The 16,305-nt window shown below is 40.3% G+C and overlaps 1 protein-coding gene across 2 annotated transcripts in view; it reads left to right on the top strand.

The window, feature by feature from the left end:
* The window catches only part of KICS2 (KICSTOR subunit 2), a 40,637-nt gene that overhangs the window by 9,790 nt on the left and 14,542 nt on the right, over nucleotides 1-16,305 (top strand). For both annotated transcript variants that reach the window (XR_010835834.1, XM_067009687.1), the window contains exon 2: nucleotides 9,724-10,009. Coding sequence is in view for 1 of the 2 variants with exons in the window: in XM_067009687.1 (XP_066865788.1) it covers nucleotides 9,724-10,009 (286 nt within the window). In the remaining variant the exon portion in view is untranslated. The remainder of the gene's footprint in view (nucleotides 1-9,723; nucleotides 10,010-16,305) is intronic.

The raw sequence follows: 16,305 nt of genomic DNA, 5'->3' as shown, positions 1-16,305 counted from the left end.
ATGATGGCCAATCTGACCGGTGAGAGATGATATCTCATTGTAGTTTTGATTTGCATTTCTCTAACAATTAATGATGCTGAGCATTCTTTCATGTGTTTGTTGGCAATCTGTGTATCTTCTTTGGAGAAATGTCTATTTAGTTCTTCTGCCCATTTTTGGATTGGGTTGTTTGTTTTTTTGTTATTGAGCTGCATGAGTTGCTTATAAATTTTGGATATTAGTCCTTTGTCAGTTGCTTCATTTGCAAATATTTTCTCCCATTCTGAGGGTTGTCTTTTGGTCATGTTTATGGTATCCTTTGCTGTGCAAAAGCTTTTAAGTTTCATTAGATCCCATTTGTTTATTTTTGTTTTTATTTCCATTTCTCTAGGAGGTGGGTCAAAAAGGATCTTGCTGTGATTTATGTCATAGAGTGTTCTGCCTATGTTTTTCTCTAACAGTTTGATAGTGTCTGGCCTTACATGTAGGTCTTTAACCCATTTTGAGTTTATTTTTGTGTGTGGTGTTAGGGAGTGTTCTAATTTCATACTTTTACAGGTAGCTGTCCAGTTTTCCCAGCACCACTTATTGAAGAGGCTGTGTTTTCTCCACTGTATATCCTTCCCTCCTTTATCAAAGATAAGGTGACCATATGTGTGTGGGTTTATCTCTGTGCTTTCTATCCTGTTCCATTCATCTATATTTCTGTTTTTGTGCCAGTACCATACTGTCTTGATTACTGTAGCCTTGTAGTATAGTCTGAAGTCAGGGAGCCTGATTCCTCCAGCTCCATTTTTCATTCTCAAGATTGCTTTGGCTATTCGGGGTCTTTTGTGTTTCCATACAAATTGTGAAATTTTTTGTTCTAGTTTTGTGAAAAATGCCAGTAGTAGTTTGATAGGGATTGCACTGAATCTGTAGATTGCTTTCGGTAGTAGAGTCATTTTCACAATGTTGATTCTTCCAATCCAAGAACACGGGATATCTCTCCATCTATTTGTATCATCTTTAATTTCGTTCATCAGTGTCTTACAATTTTCTGCATTCAGGTCTTTTGTCTCCTTAGGTAGGTTTATTCCTAGATATTTTATTTTTTGTTGTTGTTGTAATGGTAAATGGGAGTGTTTTCTTAATTTCACGCTCAGATTTTTCATCATTAGTGTATAAGAATGCCAGAGATTTCTGTACATTAATGTTGTATCCTGCTACTTTACCAAATTCATTGATTAGCTCTAGTAGTTTTCTGGTAGCATCCTTAGGATTCTCTATGTATAGTATCATGTCATTTGCAAACAGTGACAGCTTTACTTCTTCTTTTCCGATTTGGATTCCTTTTATTTCTTTTTCTTCTCTGATTGCTGTGGCTAGAACTTCCAAAACTAGGTTGAATAAGAGTGGTGAGAGTGGGCAACCTTGTCTTTTTCCTGATCTTAGTGGAAATGGTTTCAGTTTTTCACCATTGAGGACGACGTTGGCTGTGGGTTTGTCATATATGGCCTTTATTATGTTGAGGGAAGTTCCCTCTATGCCTACTTTCTGCAGCGTTTTTATCATAAATGGGTGTTGAATTTTGTCAAAAGCTTTCTCTGCATCTATTGAGATGATCATATGGTTTTTCTCCTTCAGTTTGTTGATATGGTGTATCACGTTGATTGATTTGCGTATATTGAAGAATCCTTGCATTCCTGGGATAAACCCTACTTGATCATGGTGTATGATCTTTTAATGTGCTGTTGGATTCTGTTTGCTAGTATTTTGTTGAGGATTTTTGCATCTATGTTCATCAGTGATATTGGCCTGTAGTTTTCTTTCTTTGTGACGTCTTTGTCTGGTTTTGGTATCAGGATGATGGTGGCCTCATAGAATGAGTTTGGGAGTGTTCCTCCCTCTGCTATCTTTTGGAAGAGTTTGAGAAGGATAGGTGTTAGCTCTTCTCTAAATGTTTGATAGAATTTGCCTGTGAAGACATCTGGTCCTGGGCTTTTGTTTGTTGGAGGATATTTAATCACAGTTTCAATTTCAGTGCTTGTGATTGGTCTGTTCATATTTTCTATTTCTTCCTGGTTCAGTATCGGCAGCTTGTGGATTTCTAAGAATTTGTCCATTTCTTCTGGGTTGTCCGTTTTACTGGCATAGAGTTGCTTGTAGTAATCTCTAATAATCTTTTGTATTTCTGCAGTGTCAGTTGTTACATCTCCTTTTTCATGTCTAATTCTGTTGATTTGAGTCTTCTCCCTTTTTTTTTTTTGATGAGTCTGGCTAATGGTTTATCAATTTTATTTATCTTCTCTAAGAACCAGCTTTTACTTTTATTGATCTTTGCTATTGTTTCCTTCATATCTTTTTCATTTATTTCTGATCTGATCTTTATGATTTCTTTCCTTCTGCTAAATTTGGGGCTTTTTTGTTCTTCCTTCTCTAATTGCTTTAGGTGCAAGGTTAGGTTGTTTATTCGAGATGTTTCCTGTTTCTTAAGGTAGGAATTTATTGCTATAAACCTCCCTCTTAGAACTGCTTTTGCTGTATCCCATAGGTTTTGGGTCGTCGTGTCTCCATTGTCATTTGTTTCTAAGTACTTTTTGATTTCCTCTTTGATTTCTTCAGTGATCACTTCGTTATTAAGTAGTGTATTGTTTAGCCTCCATGTGTTTGTATCTTGATACAATTTCAATTTTCTTAAATTTACCAAGGTTAGATTTGTGACCCAAGATATGATAGATCCTGGAGAATGTTCCGTGAGCACTTGAGAAAAATGTGTATTCTGTTGTTTTTGGATGGAATGTCCTATAAATATCATTTAAGTCCATCTTCTGTAATGTATCATTTCAAGCTTGTGTTTCCTTATTTATTTTCATTTTGGATGATCTGTTCATTCGTGAAAGTGGGGTGTTATAGTCCCCTACTATGATTGTGTTACTGTCGATTTCCCCTTTTATGGCTGTTAGTTGCCTTATGTATTGAGGTGCTCCTATGTTGGGTGCATAAATATTTACAATTGTTATATCTTCTTCATGGATTGATCCCTTGATCATTATGTAGTGTCCTTCTTTGTCTCTTATAATAGTTTTTATTTTAAAGTCTATTTTGTCTGATATGAGAATTGCTACTCCAGCTTTCTTCTGATTTCCATTTGCATGGAATATCTTTTTCCATCCCCTCACTTTCAGCCTGTAGGTGTCCCTAGGTCTGAAGTGGGTCTCTTGTAGACAGCATATATATGGGTCCTGTTTTTGTATCCGTTCAGCCAGTCTGTGTCTTTTGGTGGGAGCATTTAATCCATTTACATTTAAGGTAATTATTGATATGTGTGTTCCTATTACCATTTACTTAATTGTTTCGGGTTGTTCTTGTAGGTCTTTTCCTTCTCTTGTGTTTCTTGCCTAGAGAAGTTCCTTTAGCATTTGTTGTAGAGCTGGTTTGGTGGTGCTGAACTCTCTCAGCTTTTGCTTGTCTGTAAAGGTTTTAATTTCTCCATCAAATCTGTATAAGATCCTTGCTGGGTAGAGTAATCTTGGCTGTAGGTGTTTTTCCTTCATCATTTTAAATATGTCCTGCCACTCCCTTCTGGCTTGTAGAGTTTCTGCTGAAAGATCAGATGTTAACCTTATGGGGATTCCCTTGTGTGTTATTTGTTGTTTTTCCCTTGCTGTTTTTAATATGTTTTCTTTGTATTTAATTTTTGACAGTTTGATTATTATGTGTCTTGGTGTGTTTATCCTTGGATTTATCCTGTATGGGACTCTCTGTGCTTGCTGGACTCGATTGACTATTTCCTTTCCTATATTAGGGAAATTGTCAACTATAAGCTCTTCAAATATTTTCTCAGTCCCTTTCTTTTTCTCTTCTTCTTCTGGGACCCCTATAATTCGAATGTTGGTGCGTTTATGTTGTCCCAGAGGTCTCTGAGACTGTCCTCAGTTCTTTTCATTATTTTTTCTTTCTTCTGCTCTGCAGTAGTTATTTCCACTTTTATCTTCCAGGTCACTTATCCATCCTTCTGCCTCAGTTATTCTGCTGTTGATCCCATCTAGAGTATTTTTCATTTCATTTATTGTGTTGCTCATCGTTACTTGCTTCCTCTTTATTTCTTCTAGGTCCTTGTTAACTGTTTCTTGCAATTTGTCTATTCTATTTCCAAGATTTTGAATCATCTTTACTATCATTATTCTGAATTCTTTTTCAGGTAGACTGGCTATTACCTCTTCATTTGTTAGGTCTGCTGTGTTTTTATCTTGCTCCTTCATCTGCTGTGTGTTTTTCTTGTCTTCTCATTTTGCTTATCTTACTGTGTTTGGGGTCTCCTTTTTGCAGGCTGCAGGTTCGTAGTTCCCTCTGTTTTTGGTGGCTGTCCCCAGTGGCTGAGGTTGGGTCAGTGGGTTGAGTAGGTTTCCTGGTTGGTGGGACTAGTGCCTCTGTTCTGGTGTATGAGGCTGGATCTTGTCTTTCTGGTGGGCAGGTCCACGTCTGGTGGTGTGTATGGGGATGTTGGTAGCCTTATTATGATTTTAGGCAGCCTCTCTGCTAATGGATGGAGCTGGTGACCTGTCTTGCTCCTTGTTGGGCATAGGGTGTCCAGCACTGTTAGTTGCTGGCCCTTGAGTGAAGCTGGGTCTTGGTGTTGAGATGGAGCTCTCTGGGAGATTTTCGCCATTTGATATTGTGTGGAGCTGGGAGGTCTCTTGTGGACCAGTGTCCTAAGTTTGGTTCTCCCACCTCAGAGACACAGCCTTGACACCTGGCTGGAGTGCCAAGAGCCTTTAATCCACACGGCTCAAAATAAAAGGGAGGAAAAAATAGAAAAGAATGGTAGGAAGGAAGGAAGGAGGAAGGGAGGGAAGGAAGGAAGAAAGGAAGGGAGGAAGGAAGGAAGGAGGGAAGTAGGAAAGAAAGGAGGAAAGAATGGGAGAAGACAAAATAAAGTATGATAAAATATAGTTATTAAAATAAAAAATAATTATTAAGAAGAAAAATTTCTATTAAAGAAAAAAAAAAAAACCAACAAAAAACCCCCCCAAAAAACGGGTTGGTCTAACCCTAGGACAAATGGTGAAAAGAAAGCTATACAGACAAAGTCTCACACAGCAGCACACACATACACACTCACAAAAAGAAAAAAGGGGAAAATAATAGGGTATCTTGCTCCCAAAGTCCACCTCCTCAACTTGGGATATTTCGCTGTCTATTCAGGTTTTCCACAGATGCAGGGCACTTCAAGTTGACTGTGGAGCTTTAATCTGCTGCTTCTGAGGCTGCTGGGAGAGACCTCCCCCTTCGCACAGCTCCTGGGGTTCAGCTTTGGACTTGGCCCCGCCTCTGCGTGTAGGTCGTCCGATGGCGTCTGCCCTTCGCTCAGACAGGACGGGGTTAAAGGAGCAGCTGATTCGGGGGCTCTGGCACAGGCCGGGGCGGGGAGAGAGGGGCATAGATGCGGGGCGAGTCTGCGACGTCAGAGGCCGGCGTGACGCTGCACCGGCCCGAGGTGCACCGTGCGTTTTCCCGGGGAAGCTGTCCCTGGATCCCGGGACACCGGCAGTGGCGGGCTGCACAGGCTCCCGGGAGGGGCGGTGTGGAGAGTGACCTGTGCTCGAACACAGGCTTCTTGGTGGCGGCAGTAGCAACCCTAGCGTCCCACACCCCTCTCTGTTGTCCGTGCCGACAGCCGAGGCTCGAGCCCGTTTCTGGAGCTCCTTTAAGCGGTGCCGTTAATCCCATCTCCTCGCGCCGCAGGAAGCGAAGAGGCAAGAAAAAGTGTTGTCTCTTAGGTAGCTCCGCGCCCGTTTGTGGAGCTCTTTAAGCAGCGCGCTTAAACCCCTCTCCTCGCGCACCAGGAGGCAAAGAGGGAAGAGAAGGTCTCTTGCCTCTTCGGCATCTCCAGACTTCAACTGGACTCCCTCCCGGCTAGCCATGGTGCACTAACCCCTTCAGGCTGTTTTCACTCTGCCAACTCCAGACCTTTCCCTGGGATCTGACTAAAGCCTGAGGCTCAGCTCCCAGCCCCGCCCTCCCCAGCAGGTGAGCAGACAAGCCTCTCGGGCTGGTGAGTGCTGGTCGGCACCGATCCTCTGTGGGAATCTCTCCACTTTGCCCTCCGTACCCTGTTGTTGCGCTCTCCTCCGAGGCTTCGAAGCTCCCCCCTCCGCCACCCGTAGTCTGTGAAGGGGCTCCTAGTGTGTGGGAACCTTTCCTCCTTCACGGCTCCCTCCCACTGCTGCAGGTTCTGTTCCTATTCTTTGTCTCTCTTTATTCTTTTTTCTTTTGCCCTACCCAGGTACGTGGGGAGTTTCTTGCCTTTTGGGAGGTCTGAGGTCTTCTGCCAGCATTCGGTGGGTGTTCTTTAGAAGTTCCATGTGTAGATGTATTTCTGATGTACCTGTGAGGAGGAAGGTGATCCCCGCGTCTTACTCTTCCGCCATCTTCTCGCTCCCCCCGAGATGTTTGTTATTTCTTGAGGTAGGATTATATTGCTATAAACTTCCCTCTTAGAACTGCTTTTGCTGCATCCCATAGGTGTTGGATTGTTGTGTTTTCATTGTCATTTGTCTCTAGGTATTTTTTCATTTCATCTTTGATTTCTTCAGTGATATCTTTGTTATTCAGTAACATATTGTTTAGCTTCCATGTGTTTGTGTTTTTTACATTTTTCCCTGTAATTGATTTCTAATCTCATAGCGTTGTGCTCAGAAAAGATGCTTGATATGATTTCAATTTTCTTAAATTTACTGAGGCTTGATTTGTGACCCAAGATGTGATGTATCCTGGAGCATGTTCCATGCGCACTTGAGAAGAATGTGTAATCTGCTATATTTGGATGGAGTGTCCTATAAATATCAATTAAGTCTGTTTGGTCTATTGTGTCATTTACAGCTTGTGTGTCCTTATTAATTTTCTGTTTGGATGATCTGTCCATTGGTGTGAGGTGTTGAAGTCCCCCATTATTATTGTGTTACTGTCAATTTCCTCTTTTATAGCTGTTAGCAGTTGCCTTATGTATTGAAGTGCTCCTGTGTTGGGTGCATATATATTTATAATTGTTATATCTTCTTGCATTGATCCCTTGATCATTATGTAGTGTCCTGCCTTGTCTCTTGTAACATTCTTTATTTTATTTACTTCATTTATTTATTTTTTGTTTTTGCGGTACATGGGCCTCTCACTGTTGTGGCCTCTCCTGTTGCGGAGCACAGGCTCCAGACGCTCAGGCTCAGTGGCCATGGCTCACGGGCGTAGCCACTCCACGGCATGTGGGATCTTCCTGGACCGGGGCACAAACCTGTGCCCCTGCATCGGCAGGCAGACTTTCAACCACTGCGCCACCAGGGAAGCCCAACATTCTTTATTTTAAAGTTTATTTTATCTGATATGAGTATTGCTACTCCAGCTTTCTTTTGATTTCCATTTGCATGGAATATCTTTTTCCATCCCCTCACTTTCGGTCTGTATGTGTACCTATGTCCGAAGTGGGTCTCTTGTAGACAGCATATATGTGGTTCTTGTTTTTGTATCTCTTGTTTTTGTATCTCTTGTTTTGTATCTTGTTTTGTATCTTCAGTGAGCCTGTGTCTTTTGGTTGGAGCATTTAATCCATTCACGTTTAAGGTAATTATCGATATATATGTTCCTATGACCATTGTCTTAATTGTTTGGGGTTTGTTTTTGTAGCTCCTTTTCTTCTCTTGTGTTTCTCGCTTAGAGAAGTTCTTTTAGCATTTGTTGTAGAGCTGGTTTGGTGGTGCTGAATTCTCTTAGCTCTTGCTTGTCTGTAAAGCTTTTGATTTCTTTGCTGAATCTGAATGAGATCCTTGCTGGGTAGAGTAATCTTGGTTGTAGGTTCTTCCCTTTCATCACTTTAAATATGTCATGACACTCCCTTCTGGTTTGTAGAGTTTCTTCTGAGTAATCAGCCATTAACCTTATGGGAGATCCCTTGTATGTTATTTGTCATTTTCTCCTTGCTGCTTTCAGTAATTTTTCTTTGTCTTTAATTTTTGCCAATTTGATTACTCTTTGTCTCAGTGTGTTTCTTCTTCAGTTTATCCTGTATGGGACTTTCTGTGCTTCTTGGACTTCGGTGGCTATTTCCTTTCCCATGTTAGGGAAGTTTTTGACTATAATCTCTTCAAATATTTTCTTGGGTCCTTTCTCTCTCTCTCCTCCTCCTCTCGGACCCCTATAATGCAAACGTTGTTACACTTAATGTTGTCCCAGAGGTCTCTTAGGCTGTCTTCATTTCTTTTCATTCTTTTTTCTTTATTCTGTTCTGCAGCAATGAATTCCACCATTCTGTCTTCCAGGTCACTTATCTGTTCTTCTGCCTCAGTTATTCTGCTATTGATTCCTTCTAGTGTATTTGTCATTTCAATTATTGTATTGTTCATGTGTTTGTTTGTTCTTTAATTTTTCTAGGTCTTTGTTAAACATTTCTTGTATCTTCTTGATCTTTGCCTCCATTCTTTTTCCAAGGTCCTGGATCATCTTCACTATTATTATTCTGAATTCTTTTTCTGGAAGGTTGCCCATCTCCACTTCATTTAGTTGTTTTTCTGGGGTTTTATCTTGTTCCTTCATCTGGTACATAGTCCTCTGTCTTTTCATCTTGTCTATCTTTCTGTGAATGTGGTTTTTGTTCCACAGGCTGCAGGATTGTAGTTCTTGTAGTAGTTCTTCTGCTGTCTGCCCTCTGGTGCATGAGGCTATCTGAGAGGCTTGTGCAAGTTTCCTGATGGGAGGGAGTGGTGGTGGGTAGAGCTGGCTGTTGCTCTCGTGGGCAGAACTTAATAAAACTTTAATCCGCTTGTCTGCTGATGGGTGGGGCTGGGTTCCCTCTGTGTTTGTTGTTTGGCCTGAGGTGACCGAACACTGGAGCCTACCTGGGCTCGTGGGTGGGGCTAATGGCGGACTCTGGGAGCACTCACACCAAGGAGTACTTCCCAGAACTTCTGCTGCCAGTGTCCTTGTCCTCATGGTGAGACACAGCCACCCCCGCCTCTGCAGGAGACCCTCCAACACTAGCAGGTAGGTCTGTTCAGTCTCCTATGGGGTCACTCCTGCTTCCCCTGGGTCCCGATGCACACACTACTTTGTGTTGCCCTCCAAGAGTGGAGTCTCTGTTTCCCCAGTCCTGTCGAAGTCCTGCAATCAAGTCCCACAAGCTTTCAAAGTCTGATTATATAGGAATTCCTCCTCCCGTTTCCAGACCCCCAGGTTGGGAAGGCTGACGTGGGGCTCAGAACCTTCACTCCAGTGGGTGGACTTCTGTGGTATAAGTGTTCTCCAGTTTGTGAGGCACTCACCCAGCAGTTATGGGGTTTGATTTTATTGTGATTGCGCCCCTCCTACCATCTCACTGTGGCTTCTCCTTTGTCTTTGGATGTGGGGTATCTTTTTTGGTGAGTTCCAGTGTCTTCCTGTCGATGATTGTTCAGCAGTTAATTGTGATTCTGGTGCTCTTGCAAAAGGGAGTGAGAGCATATCCTTCTAGTCCGCCATCTTGAACCAATCTCCTGGGTAAGGATATTATACACAGGTCCACCACTACACTGAGTTGTACTGGTGTTAATTTACTCTACAGTTAAATTATGAATCACAAAATATTTAAATCCAAATCATAGAAGTTAGAGAACATGGTAGATGAAAACTCATTGAGCTCAGCAGTTTCGATTCTTTCCTTTTGGATGCTGAGAGGTGTTTTGTACTTCCAGTTTCTCTACCTTACCTGTCATGTGCTTATGTCATTTGTTCTACCAGGGGGCCAGTCTTTCTTCAGCAGGAAGGACTCCATCCGCACCATCTATACTTCCCTGCATAATGAGCTGAAGAAGGTGGTGACTGGCCGTGGTGCCCTTGGGGGGACCGCACCTCACGTGGAAGAGCTCCTTTCCCACCTGTCAGAGCAGCTCTGCTTCTTTGTTCAAGCTCGGATGGAGATCGCAGACTTCTATGAGAAGATGTACACCCTCAGCACACAGAAGTTCATCAATGCTGAAGAGCTCGTTGGCCTTTTAGACACCATCCTCAAGAAATACAGCTCCAGGTCAGTGTAGGGGAGGAGGGAGGGAGGGACAAAATGTGGCAGCCTCACAATCCCACACAGAGTCTCAGTCTTCCCCACACCCCTGCGAAAATCTGTGATGGAATAACTGTGAAGGAGAAATATCTGTATTACATTTTATACACACTAATTAACAGGTATACATTAGACATCTTCTTTGGGCTTAGTTAACACCATACTGGATGGATGCTTCTCTGAGCAGTAGCAAAAGGTCGAGAATGAAGTAATCCATAAAAGTTGTATTGTAACTGGCTTTTCTGCTTATGAAAGAATTCACATAACAACAAGAGAATTGTATATCAAATAGTGTGACTTTTTAACAAACCACTATTCAAATAAATGTCTCTTTCAAAGTCATCACCTTGGTGAGTTATCCACTTGATTCCTCTGATGGAGCCATTACTTGACATGTGTAGGGAACTCTTTTATAATTGCTTTCAGCACCTGTCACATAGTTTTGATTTTGTCTTAAACTTCCTTGGTGGAGGCAGGCATTGGTGCTTTAGAGGAGGGCATGTTCTTTTGATAGTCAAAAAGATATTTGTAGCCAGTTTAATTTTTTTTAAAAAGATGTTGATCAAGCTAAGCCCGTGAGCCATGGCCGCTAGGCCTGTGCGTCCGGAGCCTGTGCTCCGCAACGGGAGAGGCCACAACAGTGAGAGGCCCGCATACCGCAAAAAAAAAAAAAAAAAAAAAAAAAAAAAGATGTTGATCAACTGGAAAATATTTTGAAGGAAATTGCTGCTTATAAAGTGAGACTGGTTATAATGTATTGCTCACTGCCTGGCCCAAAAAGCAGTTCCAAAAGAATTTGAGTAGTGTTGTGAACATCATTGACTGATGATGTTGGATGACTGAATGACTGTCAATGACTAAAACTGAATGACTCAGTTTTACTTTTGGGTCCTTGGAGCCTGGCTTAGAGCCTTGCACATAGTAGGTGCTCAGTAATTTTATGATGAATTAAATGGAAAGTGATGCTAATCATTAGAGAAATGCAAATCAAAACTACAATGAGGTATCACCTCACACCTGTCAGAATGGCCATCATCAAAAAATCTACAAACAATAAATGCTGGAGAGGGTGTGGAGAAAAGGGAACCCTCTTGCACTGTTGGTGGGAATGTAGATTGATACAGCCACTATGGAGGTTCCTTAAAAAACTAAAAGTAGAACTACCATACGACCCAGCAATCCCACTACTGGGCATGTACCCTGAGAAAACCATAATTCAAAAAGAGTCATGTACCACAGTGTTCATTGCAGCTCTGTTTACAATAGCCAGGACATGGAAGCAACCTAAGTGTCCATAGACAGATGAATGGATAAAGAAGATGTGACACATATATACAATGGAATGTTACTCAGCCATAAAAAGAAATGAAATTGAGTTACTTGTAGTGAGGTAGATGGACCTAGAGTCTGTCATACAGAGTGAAGTAAGTCAGAAAGAGAAAAACAAATACCGTATGCTAACACATGTATATGGAATCTAAAAAAAAAGGTCATGAAGAACCTAAGGGCAGGACAGGAATAAAGATGCAGACCTACTAGAAGATGGACTTGAGGACACGGGGAGTGGGAAGGGTAAGCTGGGATGAAGTGAGAGAGTGGCATGGACATATGTACACTACCAAATGTAAAATAGATAGATAGCTAGTGGGAAGCAGCTGCATAGCACAGGGAGATCAGCTAGGTGCTTTGTGTCCACCTAGAGGGGTGGGATAGGGAGGGAGGGAGATGCAAGAGAGAAGAGATATGGGAATGTGTGTATATGTATAGCTGATTCACTTTGTTATAAAGCAGAAACTAACACACCATTGTAAAGCAATTATACTGCAATAAAGGTGTTAAAAAGAAAAAAAAATAGTCATGTACCACAATGTTCATTGTAACACTGTTTACAATAACGAGGACATGGAAGCAACCTAAGTGTCCATCGACAGATGAATGAATAAAGAAGTTGTGGCACATATATACAATGGAGTATTACTCAACCATAAAACGAAACGAAATTGAGTTATTTGTAGTGAGGTGGATGGACCTAGAGTCTGTCGTACAGAGTGAAGTAAGTCAGAAAGAGAAAAACAAATACCATATGCTAATACATATATATGGAATCTAAAAAAACAAATGGTTCTGATGAACCTAGGGGCAGGACAGGAATAATGACACAGATGTAGAGAATGGACTTGCTTTGTGACCACCTAGAGGGGTGGGATAGGGAGGGTGGGAGGGAGACACAAGTGGGAGGAGTTATGGGGACATATGTATATATATAGCTGATTCACTTTGTTATACAGCAGAAACTAATACAACATTGTAAAGCAATTATACTTCAATAAAGATGTTAAAAAAATAAAATAAATAAATTGAAAGTGATGACTTTGAAGGATACCACTCCTTTGGATATATGAGTTCAGATATGTTTGCTTAAAAAAGAAAGGCAGATATATTCATTTATATTCCCAAATTAAGCCTAATACTCATCTGATTAATGGTCTGGGGGAAGTAGGCTAAGTGGAGAGGTTAAAAGAGACTTCACAGAGGAGGTAGAATCTGAGAAGACTTTTAAGGGCAGGTAGGATTTTGAAAGAAAAGGTAGAAAGAATAGATTCCTCCATATCTGTGACTCCACATCCAGAGATTCAAAGTATTGAATATATTACCTACTAAAATATGTTATCTCCTAAAATATATACATGGGTATGTAATATATTTTACATGTGTATATAAGTGGACCTGTGCAGTTCAAACCCATGTATGTCATTCAAGGGTCAGCTGTATTCTAAATTTTTATTTATTTTTAGTAGGTAACATATTAACATGGCTCAAAATTTATGAAGTACAAAAAAATGCAGTAGTGAAAAGTGTGCCTTCTGCCCCTGTTCCTCAGCTACTTAATTTCTTTCCTAAGAGTCAATGAATGTTAACAAGTTCTGTCATTCTCAAGAGATAGTCTATGCATATAAATACACACATTTCCTTTTTTAAAACAAATTTTACATGTTTACAAACTTTTTTATCTTGAAATTTTCTTTTATTTCTCCCTCAAATCTGATTAGTATATGTTTTCTTTTAATAAAATACTTTTTTTTTGAACCAAAAGCTACAGTACAGTTGGAGCTGTGATTCTCAAGAGGAAGAGATCTTATGTGGTGATTCCCAAATGCTAATGTGAAAGTGTTTTGCTGAACCATTTTGGGAGCTTAAGAAAAATACCGTTACCTGAGCCCTTCTTCTTTCCCAAAAGAGTAAGATTCAGTGATTTTGGGTTGGGTGCCTAGAAACCTGTCTGTTTTAAAAGTTCCCTGTGATACTGATACATAAGTCTGCAAGAAAAATTGGGTAAATAAGGAAAAGATGCCAACATTAGGATATACTGGTTATTGAACCTTACCAATGTGTGTGCAAGTGCCTGTGTGTATGTTGTGTCATAGTAATGAATGGTTATTACTATATAATTGTTTTTATTTTTATTTTATTAGATTTGTGACCTATCATCTTTGAACCTTCTTTGAAACATCCCACTTCTCAGAGGCCTGGGAATTTCTTCCATTGCAGTAGCAAAAGCCCAGGTTTCATTCTTGAAGATCTTAGGGCAGTACTTGGCAGTACCCCTTATCCAGCTGAGTGGATACTGATGGAGCTGGCTGTAAATCACATATGGTCAATAGGTGTTTTCAGCTATTGTCTCCATCCTCCACCAATGCTACCTTTGTCTACTTAATAGGGAATTAATGATCACAGACACATCCTAGCCTAAAAATTATCTACAGTAGAGGCTTTGGGTTAATTTGAACAACATAAATTCTTTAGTTTAGAATTTCTGAAAAGTTGAAATTCTGTATACTATATTGATTTTCTTTGGGAAGTGAAATTATTTTAGATATAAATTAATATGATTTGCCCTTTGCTTTCAGAGATGAAGGGGAGTCATGTTTTGTTTTTCTCCTCTGGAAGCCAGGTGTGCTCAGAGTAGAATGGTGTTAAAGGTTTCCTCTTTTGGTAAACTTATTACATTATTAAGCAAATGTAAATTCTTGTTTAAGAATCACAGTCATTTGTGATGCTGCATTTCAAATTGAATAATTAACATTAATCATTTGAGTTTTCATTGTGTGCCCTTTAGAAGAAAAAACATGATTTAACTAACTCATGCAGGGTCAGGGTGTCTACTATTCCTTGAATACTTTTGAGGAGAAGTCGAACTTGGGTTTTTATTTCCAAGGAAGTATCAGTGGAACATTTTTTGACTCAGTAGAAATTGTTTTGAATTTATTTACCTGTTTTGTACAGTGGACATAAAAGAAAATTCTGGCTAATCTTTCTATTTCATGGTTAAAACAAAACTGGAAGATAGATTATTAATGCAATTTAATATATACTCTCCTAAATCAAGAACTTTTAATTGAAGTGTAGTTGATACACAGTATTATATAAGTTTCAGGTGTACCGTATAGTGATTCACAATTTTTAAATGTTATACTCCATTTATAGTTATTATGAAATATTGGCTGTATTCCCTGTGTTGTATCATATATCCCTTTTTTTTTTTTTTGGCCATGCTGTGCAGCACACAGGATCCTAGTACCCTGACCAGAGATCAAACCCGTGCCCCCTGCAGTAGAAGCAGAGTCTTAACCGCTGGACCGCCAGGAAAGTCCCATATATCCTTGTAACTTATTTTAAATATAATAGTTTGTGCCTCTTAATCCTCTCCCCCTATATTGCCCCTCCCCCTTCCCTCTCCCCACTGGAAACCACTAGCTTTACAACATGATTTTTAAGAAATAATTTTTTTAAAGAAGTCAGCAATTATTCACTCTAGACAGCTTTTAAAAATCCATCTGGTATGGCAATAATATTCTATTAAATGATTTTTATTCTTTAATCATAATTTTATAGCTAGGATTTAAAGAGCATTTTTTTAAAAACTGAGTTAGTTACATAAATTTCTGTTTGCATTTTAGGAAGCACATTTTTTTTTTAATCTGAATGCTTCAAATGACGGAATTCTCACCAAGGGTGGAACAGTGATTTATTTAGTCTTTATGCCCTTTTTCCTTCAAAAAACAGATTCATGATGATAAGACTGTTAATGAAACAGTTAGTTGCATGTGTGTAGTTCAACAAGGTTAACTGTTGCCCACTGAAAATTTCATAATCAAACCCAGCAATAGTAAAATTTCTGTAGGATGCGTTCTACTCTAGGTATTTGACTTGCCTAGGTCTTTTTTTTTTTTTTTTTTTTGCGGTACGCAGGCTTCTCACTGTTGTGGCTTCTCCGGTTGTGGAGCACAGGCTCGGGCCGCGCAGGCTCAGTGGCCATGGCTCACGGGCCTAGCTGCTCCACGGCATGTAGGATCTTCCTGGACTGGGTCACGAACCTCTGTCCCCTGCATCAGCAGGCGGACTCTCAACCACTGCGCCACCAGGGAAGCCCTTGCCTAGATCTTAACAGTGGAGACTTGAGGCTTTCTGTGATCTTGCCCCAGCCCAACTTTTCAAATTATCTAAGGCCCATCAAATGCTTAAATTGCACTCAAACTCCTAGTAAAAAGGAAGCAGCTTCAAAGAGAAAACTTTGAGGATTTTAAGCAGAAGCCAAAAAAACAGTCCATAATCTAATGTATTCCCCATAAGTATTTGCCTATTTGTAGGGGAGGAAAAAATATCTTTTTCCTTTACTCTTCTAAGTATCTTAGCTGGGGGTCCTTTAACAAAAGACAGATTAACAAGAGAAAAGCATACAAATGTATTTTAATATAGGTTTTATGTGGCATGGAGCCTTCTAAGGAAATGAAGACCCAAAGAAGTTGTTAAACCTGTGTTTTTATGCTAGATTTGATGAAGGGTGAGAGTTGTGGAAAAATGTGCTAGGATGAAAAAAGGTATGAGCTAAGTGAACTAAACTGGGGGAAACAGCAAGGCCCGTTAGTTCAGATTTCTCTCTGTGACCTTATGTCTTTGGAGATAAGGATGCTCCTTTCCTCAGGGTACAGGGAGGGAACCTCTTACTTGAGGGTTTTATGGTCTGCTTCAAGAGAGGGTCAGAAAATCCTTCCTGCATATGTCATTTCTCAAATTCATTCAGCTTAAAGTAGTCAATATACCAAGATGCCATATTTTGGGGTAGTGTGTTCTGAACCTCATCAAGTTCTATCATGTGTCAATTAGCTGTTGCCACAATTATTTTGTATAACAGAGTACCCCCAAAATCACACTTTCGGGCTTGCAGGTCTATTGGGAGTTGTCTGATGTAGGCTGGGCTTAAC

This window comes from Kogia breviceps, chromosome 12 (genome assembly GCF_026419965.1).
Source record: "Kogia breviceps isolate mKogBre1 chromosome 12, mKogBre1 haplotype 1, whole genome shotgun sequence".
Taxonomy (NCBI): domain Eukaryota; kingdom Metazoa; phylum Chordata; class Mammalia; order Artiodactyla; family Physeteridae; genus Kogia; species Kogia breviceps.
The sequence above is the reverse complement of the archived record's forward strand: the minus strand, read 5'-3'. Positions and strand labels throughout refer to the sequence as shown.